Here is a 15,432-nt window from a genome sequence, read left to right as displayed (position 1 = left end):
TTTTTTTTATTACGGGGACACAATTAATAATCATTATAAAATTAACTAAATATTTAATTAGAGCCAAACCTAAGTCACCTGCCTGTGACTTAAGGTGGGCGTATAGCTGACGGTGATGATATTTAATTAAAAATGGTTTGCTCAATAATTAGGAAATTTAAGTTAATAGACCATAATTAATAAGTGAACAATTACTTTCTAAGCACATTTTTATCTTTGTAGCTATAACATTTTGTTTTATTTTTGCCAACGTGGTAAGCCTTTGAACTTCAACGTAAAAACTGAGATAAAGACCAGAAACTGTATTATCTATTGGCCAGCTACCATTACCCATATGTAATTCAAATTTTGAATGAATTTTAACGAATAATGTTTTGTTATCTGTTTACTGTGCTGTAATAAAAGTTGTAACAAAGATATCAGTGTTTAATTTTTGCCTCATTTATATCATTAACGAAATTACTTGAGAAAGAAAGTAAGTGTAGTGAGCCTAGACTAAATTGTTCATCTGTAATAAAACTAAAAGTTTTATTTATCGATTTTCCACGCCTCTTATTAACCTATATCCCTTTCAACCAGCGACGATTATATATTCCAATAATAATTATACTATTCCTACTATAAAAATGTCGTTCCCTCCGATACTTACTCCCAAAATGTTACTTAACCTTGTTGAGTACTCAATTATAGATATGGGGTACACTACAGGATTTAGTCAATACTCAACAGGAAGTAAACTCTTGTAATGATAGCCACACAAACTATTACGTACCGCTTACAGTGGCGCTTTTATCGAACTACAACTGTTGAAAAAATTTTATAACTTCTCACAGTAGAAACTTGAAACGGAACGCATTATTTTAATAATAATTAAAACGATCACAGCACATCACTATACATTATTTTATTATCGTGTCGTGTTGTCACTTGTCAACTGTCACTTTCAATTGCCTTTCCATCAAAATTGTGTTGCGAGTACGAAAAGTCTTACAAATGTTGTTTATTACTTTTAAATATATAATAGAAGGATAAATCATGAATTATAAGTGGTTTATTAACATTTGATTAGTACATTACAACTTGAAAATTAACCGTTAGGATTTATATTAGTAAAAATTTGTAACACAATTTTGCAATAAGATGGATGAAACAGTGGTTTTGGTTTTGCTTGTTTTGGTGATGTTGGTGGGTTCTTATGTTGCTGGCAGTATTCCACTTAATGTTAGCATGTCAGAGGTAAGCCATTTAAGACAAAACAGACCATTTATCACTTGTTTTAGTGCAATTGTTTTGGTAATCAATGCAACTGATCTAACAATCTATTAGTACCATATTTTCGATATCCTTGCATACAGTTTCGATCGTTACGTTATAGTTTAAAGATATTGCAATTTCTTTTAGTAATTTACAACATACAGAATAAACTAGTTGTACAAGAATGTAAATCTAAAAGAAGTAAAATAAAAAACTGCATAATCAAACAGGAAATCTCAAACATAAGACAAAATTATTAAGGAAAATGTTTATTATTCTGCATGTGTCTGACACACACTTTCAATACATTATTAAATTCATGTGAGGCAGATATTTAATTTTCATTATATTTTTAAGAGTTGTTTTCAAGGATGAATTGTTTCAAAAAAACTGAATTTGGTTTAAACTTTTAATTGGATTAACATTTATTATCTAAAAAAATATTTCTTTGAATGGTTGAGATTATGTAAAGTAAAAAGCCGAAACACTGAATTAAAAAAAAATTACATTCACTTTTTAATACTAAGTATCTTTAATTTCCTTCTATTAATACATTTTTTTTCAGGACAAGCTACAGAAAGTGACAGTTTTTGGTGCGGGTCTATTAGTGGGTACAGCACTAGCAGTTATAATTCCGGAAGGAGTGCGGTCGCTGTTCTCCGAGAGAGTTGCACTTGTCACTAAAGATTACACACCAGAGCCTGCTGTACATAGCGACTTGCATTCCGTTATTGGCATATCTTTAGTTCTAGGTAAGAAAAATTGCAAACAATATAAATGAAAAAGACTTACCATCTCAATGCCTCATTCACTGCTTGTAGGCTCCTCGTTTCACAAGTCCCAATTGAGTCAATAAGGCAAGATCAAGACTGCTAGTTACCAGCAATGCACACCCCTTACCGGCACAAGATGTACCTCATCCACATTTCATACATATATACATGCTTGTCTGTTAAGGGTGGTCTTTATAACACTCTTATTTAGTATGTCAACAATTTAGTCAGCAAGTCATCTTTGACACTTCCCACTATTCACTTTCGCGAGATAAATTTCGTAGTAACATCGTCAAACCGCGAACAAATTATTCTAATTGACTTCGTACGCCAATCCACAATAGTTCGTAATGGTAAGAAATCGCGACTAACTGTCCCATACGCGCGCCGCCGAACCGGACGGTTTTTAAACTACCCTCTTGTTTTAAAATGCTAAAATAACTGGATGTACCCACATTTAGGTTGTACAAAAGCACAAAGGGCACCTAAGATATCAGATTACATTTATAACAAGAACTTTTTTATTTTTTATAGGTTTCGTTTTTATGCTGCTGGTCGACCAGCTATCCTCGAGATATAATGACACGACAAATCCGACTGAAAAGAACATTACAGCAACAGTTGGATTGGTAGTCCATGCCGCTGGTAAGTGTTACTATAGCCGCTTTTTCCACTAAAGGAATAGCCGCACTCGTGGCAACAACCGCCATACAAAATGGAGATAGGAGCTGTTCTCTTCGTGAAAAAACGTTCTAAAAGGACAGTGTAAGATTTTAAATTTAAAATCATTAAGAACAAATGTTAATTAATTTCATTTGACAATCCTGTAGAAGTAAAAATGATTATATCGTAAAATATGTAGTAATTTTTATCGGCGTGTTGACATAACGAACGTAAAAGTTTGTGCAACGTCCATTACTGCAATTAGTCGCTACGATAAAGCAATGTCGATAGCGACCCGCGCGTGATTATGTACAAGATTCACTTATCGTTACATCTTGATAGTCACTTTATAATCAAGTTCACTAAACAATACGAGATTATTCGGCATCGATTCAAATTTAATTGTTACTGTTTATCAATGTTTTTACTGAAAGCAGATTTCATCTTTAAAGTGAGAATTATTTTTTACCCCGACTTAAGTACAGAAGTACTGAGTAAATTCCGGGTATGAGCTTTAGTTGGCACATCGGGTAGTAAAGTAAAGTATTTCCCGACGTGCCAAATCAAGAGGTACTGACATTGTTATAGCTGATGGCATAGCGCTGGGCGCGGCGGCCACCACATCTCATGCGGACGTGGAACTGATCGTATTTCTCGCCATTATGTTGCACAAGGCGCCCGCCGCCTTCGGCCTTGTTACATTCCTCATGCACGCCGGACTTGAGAGGTAGGCTCTGGGTTTTTATTAATAATATGCCTTTGACTATATTTATGTTATGTTGCGATCGTACGTGCTCGCTTACTGTCTATTCACCCTAATAATTGGCACGTCGGGCATCGGAGTACTCATGTTCCTGGCGTGCCAACTGATATTCTGAGCATTACGAGTATTTTGATAGTACAGTGTGTGTTTCAGACAAGAAGGGGTCTTAACGCACTCAGCTTACCTTTTTCTTCCTGCTTCCAGGAATCGGATACGTAAGCATTTGCTGATCTTTTCATGCTCAGCACCGCTGCTGGCGTTGCTCACATACTTTGGTATTGGTAACGAGAGCAAGCAGACGTTGAGTGATTTTAATGCTACAGGTAAGTGATTTTTAATGATGATCTTATTAAAACAACTCGATTAATTATTGAATCAATAATACAATAAGACTATTTATATTCCAAGGGTAAACGGAAACGTCATAGACTAAAGTTTGACGTTTATGACTTACTAGCTGTCGCCCACGACTCCGTCCGCGCTGAATTAAAAATAAAAAAAATAAGTAGCCTATGTGTTCTTCTACTGTGTTCCACATCTGTGCCAAATTTTATCAAGATTCTGATAGCCGTTCCCGAGATACCTTCAAACAAACATCCATCCATCTTAACATTCGCATTTATATTAGTAAGATTTAAGCTAAATTTATTTAATTCCAGGTATAGCGATGTTATTCTCAGCGGGCACATTTCTGTACGTAGCGACCGTACACGTGTTGCCGGAGTTGACGCACACACATGCGCACACGCATACGCTCCTGCCAATGCAAGATGGCGTCCCCGCAAAGAAAGGCTACGGCGGCCTGCAGCTGTGCGAAGTGCTCATACTGGCCATCGGTGCGATGCTCCCCGTCATACTTACAATGGGACATGAACATTAATGCAAAGGTATTAAGATTGAAATTTCAATAACTGGCAATCTTTGAAACTTTGTCATTTTAGCGACATTTATGAAACATTTTTTAATACATATGAAATTAATGTTTGGTAGCTATTTTAGTTTTTTTTATTTCTTGATGAAAATTATTTAAATGCTAAAACATTCAACAGTGCTACCTATTTGCGAATTAAAATCAATTTATTTTATCATATCTTTTTATTAGATTCATTGAGTTATTAAAAAAGATAAATAAAAAAAATTTACATGAACATTTATATCTTTTCCATTGAAATTTAAAAAGTAAACAATTTAAAATGGAATGGGAGAAAAACAAAATATTAAATAATTTATAAGAACAAATTTTTAATTAGACAATCTCAAAATTATAAATCAGTAGTTTCGGAGCCTATTCAATATTAACAAACAAATAAAATCTTTTCTCTTTTTAATGTCAGTATAGATAATTTGTATAATACATGTATGACTATCAAAACATCCATACAACATATTGGTAGAGCTTTTTTTAAAAAATACACATGTTTGCTAAGAATAAATTGCTCCTACAGTCATATGTAACTATGTAAGTTGTACGTATCACTGATATATGTATATATAATAACTATGCGCTTGTATTTTTTTTTGTATATATTGAAATGTTATATAATTAGAACTTAGACAAATCATTATGTATATTTTGATTATATATTATTTTAATTGGTACAAGGAATATGTTTAAAAATGAAATGAAAAATTGACAATGCAATATATTTGAAACTTCATTTTATAAAGACAATATGCATCAAAATTGTGCCAAAAATTACTAACCTTTTTTTTTCTTTTCAATTAATTTTAAAAATGTTTTTTTTTTTGTGTGTGCATATTTAATGAAATTATTTTATATATGAAGTACATATTTTATATTTGAAAAATTAGGCCTAATGTTTTATTATACGATTTTTTTAATATATTATGTATGAGTATGTATGTATATTATATCTATATTTATCAATAGGACTTTGAAAAGACCTATGTTTGATAATTCGCACATATATTAATTAATAATTTAAATTGTATAAAATTAACAAATCTTGTAAAATGTGTCCTGTGTATTTTCAATGCAATATTTTGTCATTTCAAATAAAACATAAATAAATATAAACTATAAAATAAAATAAAAAATATGAGATAAGTAAATTTTTTAGAACATATTTCTGGTTTACAATTTGATATATTATTTTGAAATATTAGACTAGTGAGAATTTTTAGTGTTAAGTTTTTTTTTTCTTTTAATATAATGTGAAGTTACTGAGAAACGTGAAAGAAGTCTCCAGCACTTTCATTTCTGAAAGAAATATTTTGTAGTATATCTATAGTCGGACCAGAAATATTAAAACCCTCGTCATATTGCGGAAAATACGGAACTAATTTTTTTACTTACATCTGAAAGCTATTTAAGTAGTAAGGCATTTGATTAAAGCGTGTCTGAACCAGGATTTTTATATTCTTGGTTGGTCTATAATTAAAATAAAAAATTACATATACATACCTATGCTAAATAATGGTGATGGATATAGCTTAAACCTATACTTGCCCTTAGTGGATACAAAAATATGCTGAAATTAAAGAAAAAAACTTGTATGAATTTATCTCATTTGTGTTAATTTTTATAGTTTTAATGAATTGAAAAAAAACTAAGTTTTAGTATTACAAAAGTATTAAAATGTTTGTATAAATTGGATTTATCGTATATTTACTCATTTTTTGCTGTTTATAAATTAAAAAAAAACTGTGAAATGTTCCTAAGAACTAACTTCTCCTTTTAATTTCAGACTTTCGTTATATTTATTCGTAATATCCTAATTGAATGCAATGCGTTAACAATGTAATAATATATTATACAATGTTGTTTGCTGGAGACTTAACTGTGAGATGAACCAAATAGGAGAGAATATGAAACCGGATGTGTTGTATTTTTTACCTACGAATTAGGAGCGATAAAACAAAGTTATATATCTTGTTGTGATGTTATTTTTATTACATTAAATAAACAGCTTTTTTTATATATAATGAATTTTATTTTTCTATCCGTTATATGAAAATAAAGAATTTGTAATATAGTCCAGTCATTTAAGCTTAAATTAGGTAAGAATCTCGGAATTCGAGATACCCAGCTGTAAGTCTGTAAATAATTGTATATTGACACCCTGAAAGTTGACTCAAAACCTACATATGGTAGGGTGTAAGCAACTATTAAATTTTAAGGTCAAAGGTCACAAAAATTGGTGGTGGAATATTTGAAAGCTGCACAGGTTTATTAAGTTTTGTAGACTTGACGTAATGCATGTAACGAAGATGATTGAGACTTTTCACAGATTTCGGAGCATTATAGATTGCCAATAAGGTTTGAGTTCCACTCTCTAATAATTTCTGGGCCGAACAATTTTCTTCCTCAAATGCTGCAGCTAGTTCATCCAAATTTGTCAGTAATTAATTAATTTGACAAATATTTATAATAATTGATTTATTGATAGTTCATCAACTATATGGCGCGTTTTCGACCGGAGGCTGAAGTGATGCTGTGACCGCGCGCTCTCCGCCCTCTATCTCGAAAACGATTCACCGTATAAAAATTTTTTTTAAACAAAATTTGTAGAGAATTTTGTATTCTACAATATTGATAAGAAATACAAATAGCAAAAAACCCATAGGAAATGATATATTTCCAAAAAAAGCGCGAGAAACTGATTTTTGTGACCTTTGACCTTGAAATTTAATAGTTGCTTACACCCTACCATATGTAGGTTTTGAGACAACTTTTAGGGTGTCAATATACAAGTATTTACAGACTTACAGCTGGGTATCTCGAATTCCGAGGTGAACTTACTAAAATGACTGGACTAATAGTAACGTTGACAAAATGAAAGTAATTTTCTTTTCCTGTATATATTAGTGCCATCTATTGGGATTTAGTAAGTAGACTTTCCTTTTTTCCGTGTATGTAACTTTACTATCTAACACCAGATGGCGCTTTAATGTATAAATAAACTTGCTTATTTTCAACAACATCAAAATTTTGTGGATGCGGTTATGGATATTATATAAATCATATTTGTTACAACAAATTAACATTGTAATTATGTAAAAGTAAACCGTCAATAGGGTACGGCACTAAAAAAGGTTATTGTGAACAGATCTTATCTTTTCCGTTAAAATGTTTTTGTCCATCATTTTATGCTATCTGTTCACATCTATGTGACGCGTTGTGACGCATTTTTAATCAGTTCCGTTATAGATCTCAGAGAGTTTACACATTCGCAATGTTTTTTCATGAATCATACGATTCAGATTCAGATTATGAAGAAGATATGCAGTTATTGGCACTGCACACACTTCTAATAAAACAAAGAAAGAGAAGAAGATATTAGATACATCCAGTAAATACAAAAAGAGAGACTAAAGGCGAGTTTCATTGTCTCGTTAAAGAGCTTGAGAGTGATGCTGAAAAATTTCCAGTATTTTAGAATGTCTAACTTCTGACGCGTCACAACACAACACGTGCGCGTGCACACTAGTCCGACCCGCTGTGTCGTGTCGCTGCGCCGTCCCCCGCACCTCAGCCAACTGATGCGGACCGGGATCGCTACTGACGCGACACAACACAAGCCATCACAACACACTGCGTCAGAGAAGTGTGCACGCAACCATATTAATTGTATGAGACCGATACCTTTCTGACGCATCACGACTCAACACGTCAGACAGATGTGAATGCGGCTTTAGCCCTCTATTTTTAGCCGACTTCAAAAAAGAACGAGGTTATCAATTCGACTTTTTTTTATGTGTTACCGCGATGCTCCGCCCCTGGTGCTCTGATTTTGATAAAAAATAAAAATTATATTAATCGAAAGGAAGTGCTTGCAGATGGATCCCATTTTTTTTTTAAATAACTAGAAGACCAGTTGATTTTAAATTTAGCTTCAAAATGCTTTGCGAAAATTAGGGACATTTTTGCTTTCAGCGCTTACGTAGGCTAAACTATAGGATATACATAAAAATGACGTATGGCGAATTGTAGCTCTTTAAATGTGCTAAATATAAGTCCGCGATAGCATATATCTATCTTTTATAGTTTTCTCATAAAAATCATTTTTTTCTTTAGAAACGTCAAGTAAACTTATGCCCTATTTTGCATTAATATGGTAGGTAATAATCTTAAATTTTATGTTCTAGTCTTCGTTTCCTATTGTTGAAGTGACTTTTGCAAGTATTTTGCAGCTGCGCTATTCAAAGATGGAATACTTTACATTACAAAACATGTTAAAAACTTTTCGTTAACCAAAAATCATTTGTTAATTATAAGAGTGCATGTTTTGTAATCATTCTGTATATTTATATGAGCCGATTTATATTAAACTAGCTTTTACCCGCGACTCCGTCCGCGCGGAATATAAAATAGAAAACGGGGTAAAAATTATCCTATGTTCGTTTCCGGTTCTAAGCTACCTGCCCACCAATTTTCAGTCAAATCCATTCAGCCGTTCTTGAGTTATAAATAGTGTAACTAACACGACTTTCTTTTATATATATAGATAAGTAACATGTGTAAATAGTTGAAAGCTCACATCAGCAGAATTGTCAATGTGTTGCCTGATCTAAGGAAGTAATGCGAAAGATTACTGGCCTCAAGTAAAAGTACTTATCTTTCAGATCTTTCTTTTAGAAGAGAAGCAATACGGTCTATTAATTTATTAATACACTTCATTTATTAAAAACTTTAAATGCTGATAGCATTGTAGTAGATTTAATTACTTATAACCTCAGTTCTGTAGCTTAGCATCCAATCAAATTCTACACTACAGTAATATCTAGTTAGGAAAAAAGTCCGAGTAGTAAGTCTGGAGCGAATACCCTACAAAAATATATCACACAAAAGATTTTCGACAAAATGGGTTTCCAAAAACAAATTAAATCTTTCCAAGTTGTCAGTCCCAAAATAAAGTATTAGAAGATAAATTACATTAAGTGGATAAAATTCTAACGTTAAGAGGCGGGAACTGCCTATAAATTAGAGTGTGTAATAGGGCGAACGCGGAAGTAGGCTCCGCAGACAAATGTCTTCGCTTGTGCCGACGTTTTTAGAAAAGGAAAATGCGGCAAGATGGCGCCGGTCTGTCTGGCGCCAGAGCTTTTCCTTCACTCACAAACGAAAGGCTCTAAGTAACAATACAGTTTGATGGAATATTGAACTTTATGTCAAACATAAAAAGCTTATATCTCCTTGAAGTCTTATCAAAGGAACGGTATTGACTTTTCCTGGCTCAGTAATGCGTTTTGAGCTCCCGTTTTTCCTTACTCGCATTTGAAATTTGACTGTAATTACTGACCTTAAAGTTTATTTTCGAATGAATTGAAATGAACATGTAATATTTTGTCCATAGGCCCTTGTCTGGGTGGCGCCAGCGAACACTCAAATTTATTATTTTGCATTATGTGCCCTAAACCTGAAAAATAAAGTAGTTTTTCTATTTCACTGTGGAATTGAAAGAGGGAATTGTAATTTACTGAATGTTATTTACAAAAGTTGATACATAACTATGTTTTTTTTGGTAAAAATAACACAAAAACAACGATGTTTCGGCCATGGAGACTAACGGTTACAAATTACTGGTATGTTTTGGATTAAAAACTCTTTGATTTACGAAGTACAAGAAGGTTAGTATATCATTGAGAAAGAGAATAAAAAAACTCGCCTTTAAATCAACAAGACTGACAGATCTTTGTTATGAATTTACTATGATTAAATTAATAGTATAGGTAACTAAGTATTTGGACTTTTATACTTGAACTGTAAATTTATTGTTATCTAAATGTTTCTCATCAAAATTCTCTGTATGTTTTCAAGTATCAAAATCATTGAAAATGTTCCGAAACATTCGCAAACTGCGGCTGATAAATACCAGACATATGAAATCGAAGACAATGTTATAAACGACGAACAAGTGAATGAAAACACTCTAGAAAACGGTAAAATTTTATTCATAATTTATTAATTAATTAAAGACAAATTTTACCGAAAGCAATATAAGTATTTGAGATCAGGACCTATATTTAATTTGACAAAATGAATAAAGTTAATTCAAAGTTTTTTTATATCTTCTTCTGCTTATATATATACAAATAAAAGTGTATATTTGTTTATTGTCCTATTTGCAAACTATTAATTATCTAAATTATGATGAAAATTTGATTTAAAAATACATTATACATTCATTAATTCACGTAGCAAAGTAAATGCATAAATTACCTGAGAGGCAGTGATTTATTAACAAAATCAAACGTAACTTTTTCTTATTAGATGACGACACAAAACTTAAAATGTACGCGGAACTACAATCTGCTTTACAAAATATGAATGCGGACCAAAAGTTCTTATTTGAAGGTACGTAATTAAATACATACATACATACATGGTTATATAAATATTATCAAATGCCCTTTAATTACTTGTAATTATATAAAAACTAGCTGTTGCCCACGACTCCGTGCGCGGAATTAAAAAAAACATAATAAGTAGCCTATGTGTTCTTCTAGAATATCTTCTACATCTGTGTAAAATTTCATCTAGATCACCTTCAAACGAACATCCATCCATCCATCCATCCATCTAAACCAGAGGTATCAAACTCAATTTTGCATAGGCCATATATTAAATTTTGAATTCGTATGTGGTCCAGATTGAGAAAAAAAATTAACTGAATTATTATAACATTTTATTTATTAAATTAGAATCGAAAGTCTATAAGCTCTAAAAAACACGATCCTTCTTTCTGTGACACATTGCGATCGCGGGCCGTATCTTTAACATGACTGATCAAAATATTCGCATATATAATATTAGTAAGATAAGATTTTATTTCAGATGCACTTAACAAGTATATTGTTGGTAATATAACTGAGGATGAAATTGTCTATTTGTTGCCTAACATTCTTCTAATCGACAAGGAATCAAGAGAATTCTATAAACAACATGAAAGAGACAAATACAAATCTAAAAGTTGTTCGCATAGAAATGACTCTAATTTTATCGGAACTGACGATCCTGAGTGCAGTAAAGACATTGCTGTTTATCTCAAAGCAAACATGCACAAAAATGGTTCAATGTACACAAAATATTATCACAAACCTAACAACATTCCTAAATCAAATCTGGGTGAATACAGACTCGGTGAAATTGATAATGAAATTGAAACTACTTATAGTACAAGACAGACGACAACGATTCCTTTAATAATCGATCTGATTAAATCATTTAAAAATCAGAAAAGGTTAAAAACAACGGTAAAATATATCAACGAGTACCCATCAGAGACTCCAACAGATGAAATTACAGACGAATCTTCTACTGAAGAAATTAAGCAACACAACAACGAAGAGAAAAAACATATGATTGATGTACTGACACTTCTTACTTTGTTAGATAATTTGACTAAAGAATACACAGCACAGACTATGCGAAGATCGTGGTCCAACAAAACAGCGCCAACAGCGCCCCTCTGTCCGTATACGATCAGTTTCGGCACTTCCCCGAGATATAAATATCAATATCCATACTTTGAACGAAACCGCACTGGTGATCTAGTCAATATGGTGATTGTTACATTTGTATTTTTTTTATTAGTAACTAGCTTTTACCCGCGACTCCGTGCGCGCGGAATAAAAAAATAAATAGAAAACGGGGTAAAAATTATCCTATGTCCGTTTCCTGGTTCTAAGCTACCTGCCCACCAATTTTCAGTCAAATCGATTCAGCCGTTCTTGAGTTATAAATAGTGTAACTAACACGACTTTCTTTTATATATTAGAGATATATATAGATTAATATAAAAGCCCCTTAAATTTATTGGGCGAACAAATTAAAAATGGTTAAACGCTCCTGAAATGGTTTTCTATTATTTATTTAGCTTGTAAAGTGAGAAAATTAAAAATGATTTACAAGAGTGTATGGGATTTTATATCTACAAAATTCTGATCTGTTTAGGCGCTATTAGCTATGTTTCTATAGATGCATCAGTCGTGTTACCCAATTTCTTAATTCTTTTTCTTTATAGTAGCACAAGTTGGATTAGTAGCTGGCATAAAGACATATCATCTTACTTCATACTATTAACCTTATGTTTGTACAATTTTCAACAGTGTTATGTATGCGGACTGGAACAGGCCCGAATCCCCGTAAGCTCGCTTTGTGAAAACGCCTTCGATCAAGATGACTGGACATATAAGAAGTATTCCTACAAATTCATAAAATATTGCCGCTACGATCAGTATACGTTAGTTCATTACAAATTAAATTATTTTATTTTAATGAAACAATCATAGTGTTGACTTGTCATAAGATTATGTTAGAGTTACTTTTAAAGTAAATAGATTTCTTTTTATTGATAAAAAACAAGTTAACATGAATTGCCTTTGTTTTACCGGTATATTATGTTGAGTACAAGCAGGCCTATTGGTAATACATGTATCAAACAAGTCGCAGCATCTATAATGCTGCTATTTCGACAAAACTTCATACTATGAGTTAGTAATAGTCGATAGCCGGTCCATAGGACTGTCACCATTAGAGCTCTTCATCTTTAACTAACTTCAAAGAAGAAGGAGGTTCTCAATTTGTCCGTAAGTTAAAGGAATATAATGTTCTCAGTAACAATTACTGCGTCCACACTCAAGACAAGCGATCGATCTGGGGTCGATGGACGGGAGGCTGCTCTATGCGTAGGATAGACATCAGCGGCGTGTACACTCAGAGGACGTGCAGGAACCGGGAGTGGCCAACCAGGGGACATCACTTCGCCAGCCACAGAATGGCCAGGCTCGAGTTTGTACTCAACGTTAGTTGTTTGATTTCTATACACATTGTTTTTGAATAAATAGTTGCCTGATCAAAGATTTACTAAACGCAAATACCCGCAACCTAAAGAATTAAGGTGGGAATTTTTACGTTGGACACGATCTCACTGCAACTTTACCTTATGATATTTATTTATTACACCATTAACAAACACGTTCGAAGGTAAATACCGCCTTTGGGTTGGTTACCGATTTACTCGTAGTGATTTTCTTGAACTTTCAACATGTTTGAATTAAAGAGTTAGGAAGTGTGTTGTCTTTGTTTGGATTGACGAGTTAGTAATAGTGTTACATTGTTTTTTTTTTAATTCCAGGGAGTCAAAGATGGTTGTACTGTCAGTCCAGGCGCGTCTCTTGTGCCTCTTTCAAGAGGCATCTCTCTGTACGCTCGCTTCATTGCCTGCGTATGCAAAGAGTCACTATGTAATGCTGGCCTCTCCTATATGTTGCTATCATATGTACGGATATTTGCTCATAGCTTGACTCCTATGATACTTTTAGCTGCCACGTAGTAATATCACAGAAGGTTATAGGGAATAAGTAATATACTATAAATACAGTGATTACAATTACCACAACCAAGATAGGCGCAGTTTTCGTGGAGCCCATTTTGTTTTTAATTACGTTGATGTCTTTTGTGCTTCAGTTTTTTCTTTAAATTATATATGTCCTTGTGCTATTTGATAACGTTATTGTACTATAGTGATGAAATCATAATTTATATTAAATGACTTATTTTAATTTCTACTACTTTACTTAATACCTAAATTTGTAACTTAGTTACAAGCCTGTGCTTATTACTTTATCAGGTTTTTATTACGGCTGATATTTGTAATCTGAAAACACGCAAGTATTTACTTTTGTTCCTCAAAATGTTTATGATTATATACAGTGTATATAAGATTGAAAATTACATTTTCCTCGGAAAATTCTTAGAGTGATTTATTTTGTGCAACCATTGTGTGAAAGCTAGGGCAAATCAAAATGGCCGCCGCGCCCACCTGTTGGCGTGAGTCTACGATTGGTCGGGGTTCAGAGGGAACACCCCCTATACCTTCGTGGAAATGTAGAGATTGTGCACGGTTGGAAATAACCTTATACATATTTATGTATCAACCTCAAGATAAGGTGAATAAATTTGTTTGTGACGCTTTAGCATCTCAGAGCATGGAACTGGCAAAAATATATATTGACATTTTATGGTTACAATTTTCTTTGATAAAGGATATGCTTAAAATGAAGAAAATTGTATTTAATATAAATTTTCTTATAAAAATAAAACATAGATAATCAGTGTGTGCAGCGTGACCAGGGGTCGCAATCAGACCCCTGCGTTGACCGCGCCATACGACACTACAGAGTTAATTGCATTGAGCTTGTTAAGTTTTATTGCACTTCCCGACAGATAACGAAATTCGATCTTATCAGATCCGGCTCTCCGCAATTAACGCACATCTCACGAACTTAATTATATTGTATAGAAATAAAATAGGAATAAAAAAGTTAAACTCTACAAATAAACCAACTAAGAAACTTATAGAACTGTAATTCATGTTCTTGAGTATTTTACAATATATTTCAAATAAAAAAGATAGCTGCCATTTTTAATTAAATCGTTACTATTAAATCATTGGTTGAAGACGAAAAGCTTGCTGAATGTTTTTTCTTAGCTTTTACCTCTAATCTTCAACTGCCTACATAGCACTTATGTATGTATTCAATTGCAAACCAGTAACAGACATAAAAAAACTGTTATAATCTTATCCACTGTATAAGTAACGTCTATTTTTTTTTTAATAAGCATATTTCCTAATTTTTTTTACGTCAGTCATATTTAACAGTTTCTTAAATACCTTAATATATAATATTATTATTACAGATCTAAAATAAACTTCTATCATTAACAGAGATGGAAATAGTTTTATAAAAGCTTTTGAATAAACAAACATATAAATATTTAAGTATATTAGGGTGGACTTTGGCAGTAAAAATCTAACTGTAGCCAGAGTCAGTGAGGCGAACATCGTTAAATGCCGGCCCGACTGCCTTTAGCGGTGATTCGTATTTATGTGTTATTTTATTGAGTTATCTCCACTAAGGAATCCGCGTGGACATTTGGCCTAACGAGACTCTGAGCTCGTTTGTTGATTGAAATTTAAGAGCGTTTAAATTCGTTGCAGTCAAGTTTAGCAC

At 32.7% G+C, this 15,432-nt stretch overlaps 2 protein-coding genes across 2 annotated transcripts; both read left to right on the top strand.

Annotated features, from left to right (window-relative positions):
* The first annotated feature begins 993 nt into the window (after window positions 1-993).
* LOC106708305 (zinc transporter ZIP9) lies at window positions 994-4,421 on the top strand. Its single transcript, XM_014499790.2, has 6 exons — window positions 994-1,236; window positions 1,820-2,006; window positions 2,562-2,672; window positions 3,279-3,417; window positions 3,658-3,776; window positions 4,113-4,421. Exons 1-6 carry the CDS (start codon window positions 1,141-1,143, stop codon window positions 4,331-4,333), a joined length of 873 nt encoding a protein of 290 aa, XP_014355276.1. The 5' UTR covers window positions 994-1,140; the 3' UTR covers window positions 4,334-4,421.
* Window positions 4,422-11,262: 6,841 nt separating this feature from the next.
* LOC106708332 lies at window positions 11,263-13,808 on the top strand. Its single transcript, XM_014499818.2, has 4 exons — window positions 11,263-11,979; window positions 12,526-12,659; window positions 13,034-13,220; window positions 13,554-13,808. The coding sequence occupies exons 1-4, from the start codon at window positions 11,473-11,475 to the stop codon at window positions 13,749-13,751; spliced, it is 1,026 nt and encodes a 341-aa protein (XP_014355304.2). The 5' UTR covers window positions 11,263-11,472; the 3' UTR covers window positions 13,752-13,808.
* Window positions 13,809-15,432: the final 1,624 nt, after the last annotated feature.

The sequence above is a fragment of the Papilio machaon genome, chromosome 19, assembly GCF_912999745.1.
Source record: "Papilio machaon chromosome 19, ilPapMach1.1, whole genome shotgun sequence".
NCBI lineage: Eukaryota > Metazoa > Arthropoda > Insecta > Lepidoptera > Papilionidae > Papilio > Papilio machaon.
The sequence above is the reverse complement of the archived record's forward strand: the minus strand, read 5'-3'. Positions and strand labels throughout refer to the sequence as shown.

Excerpts from the sequence above, each read along its gene's own strand:
- LOC106708305 (XM_014499790.2), top strand. The coding sequence starts at position 1,141 with ATGGATGAAACAGTGGTTTTGGTTTTGCTTGTTTTGGTGATGTTGGTG. Across the intron at positions 1,237-1,819 it reads TTAATGTTAGCATGTCAGAG|GACAAGCTACAGAAAGTGAC; the intron begins GTAAGCCATTTA and ends ATTTTTTTTCAG. Across the intron at positions 3,418-3,657 it reads ATGCACGCCGGACTTGAGAG|GAATCGGATACGTAAGCATT; the intron begins GTAGGCTCTGGG and ends TCCTGCTTCCAG.
- LOC106708332 (XM_014499818.2), top strand. The coding sequence starts at position 11,473 with ATGCACAAAAATGGTTCAATGTACACAAAATATTATCACAAACCTAAC. Across the intron at positions 11,980-12,525 it reads CTGGTGATCTAGTCAATATG|TGTTATGTATGCGGACTGGA; the intron begins GTGATTGTTACA and ends AATTTTCAACAG. Across the intron at positions 12,660-13,033 it reads TGCCGCTACGATCAGTATAC|TAACAATTACTGCGTCCACA; the intron begins GTTAGTTCATTA and ends TAATGTTCTCAG.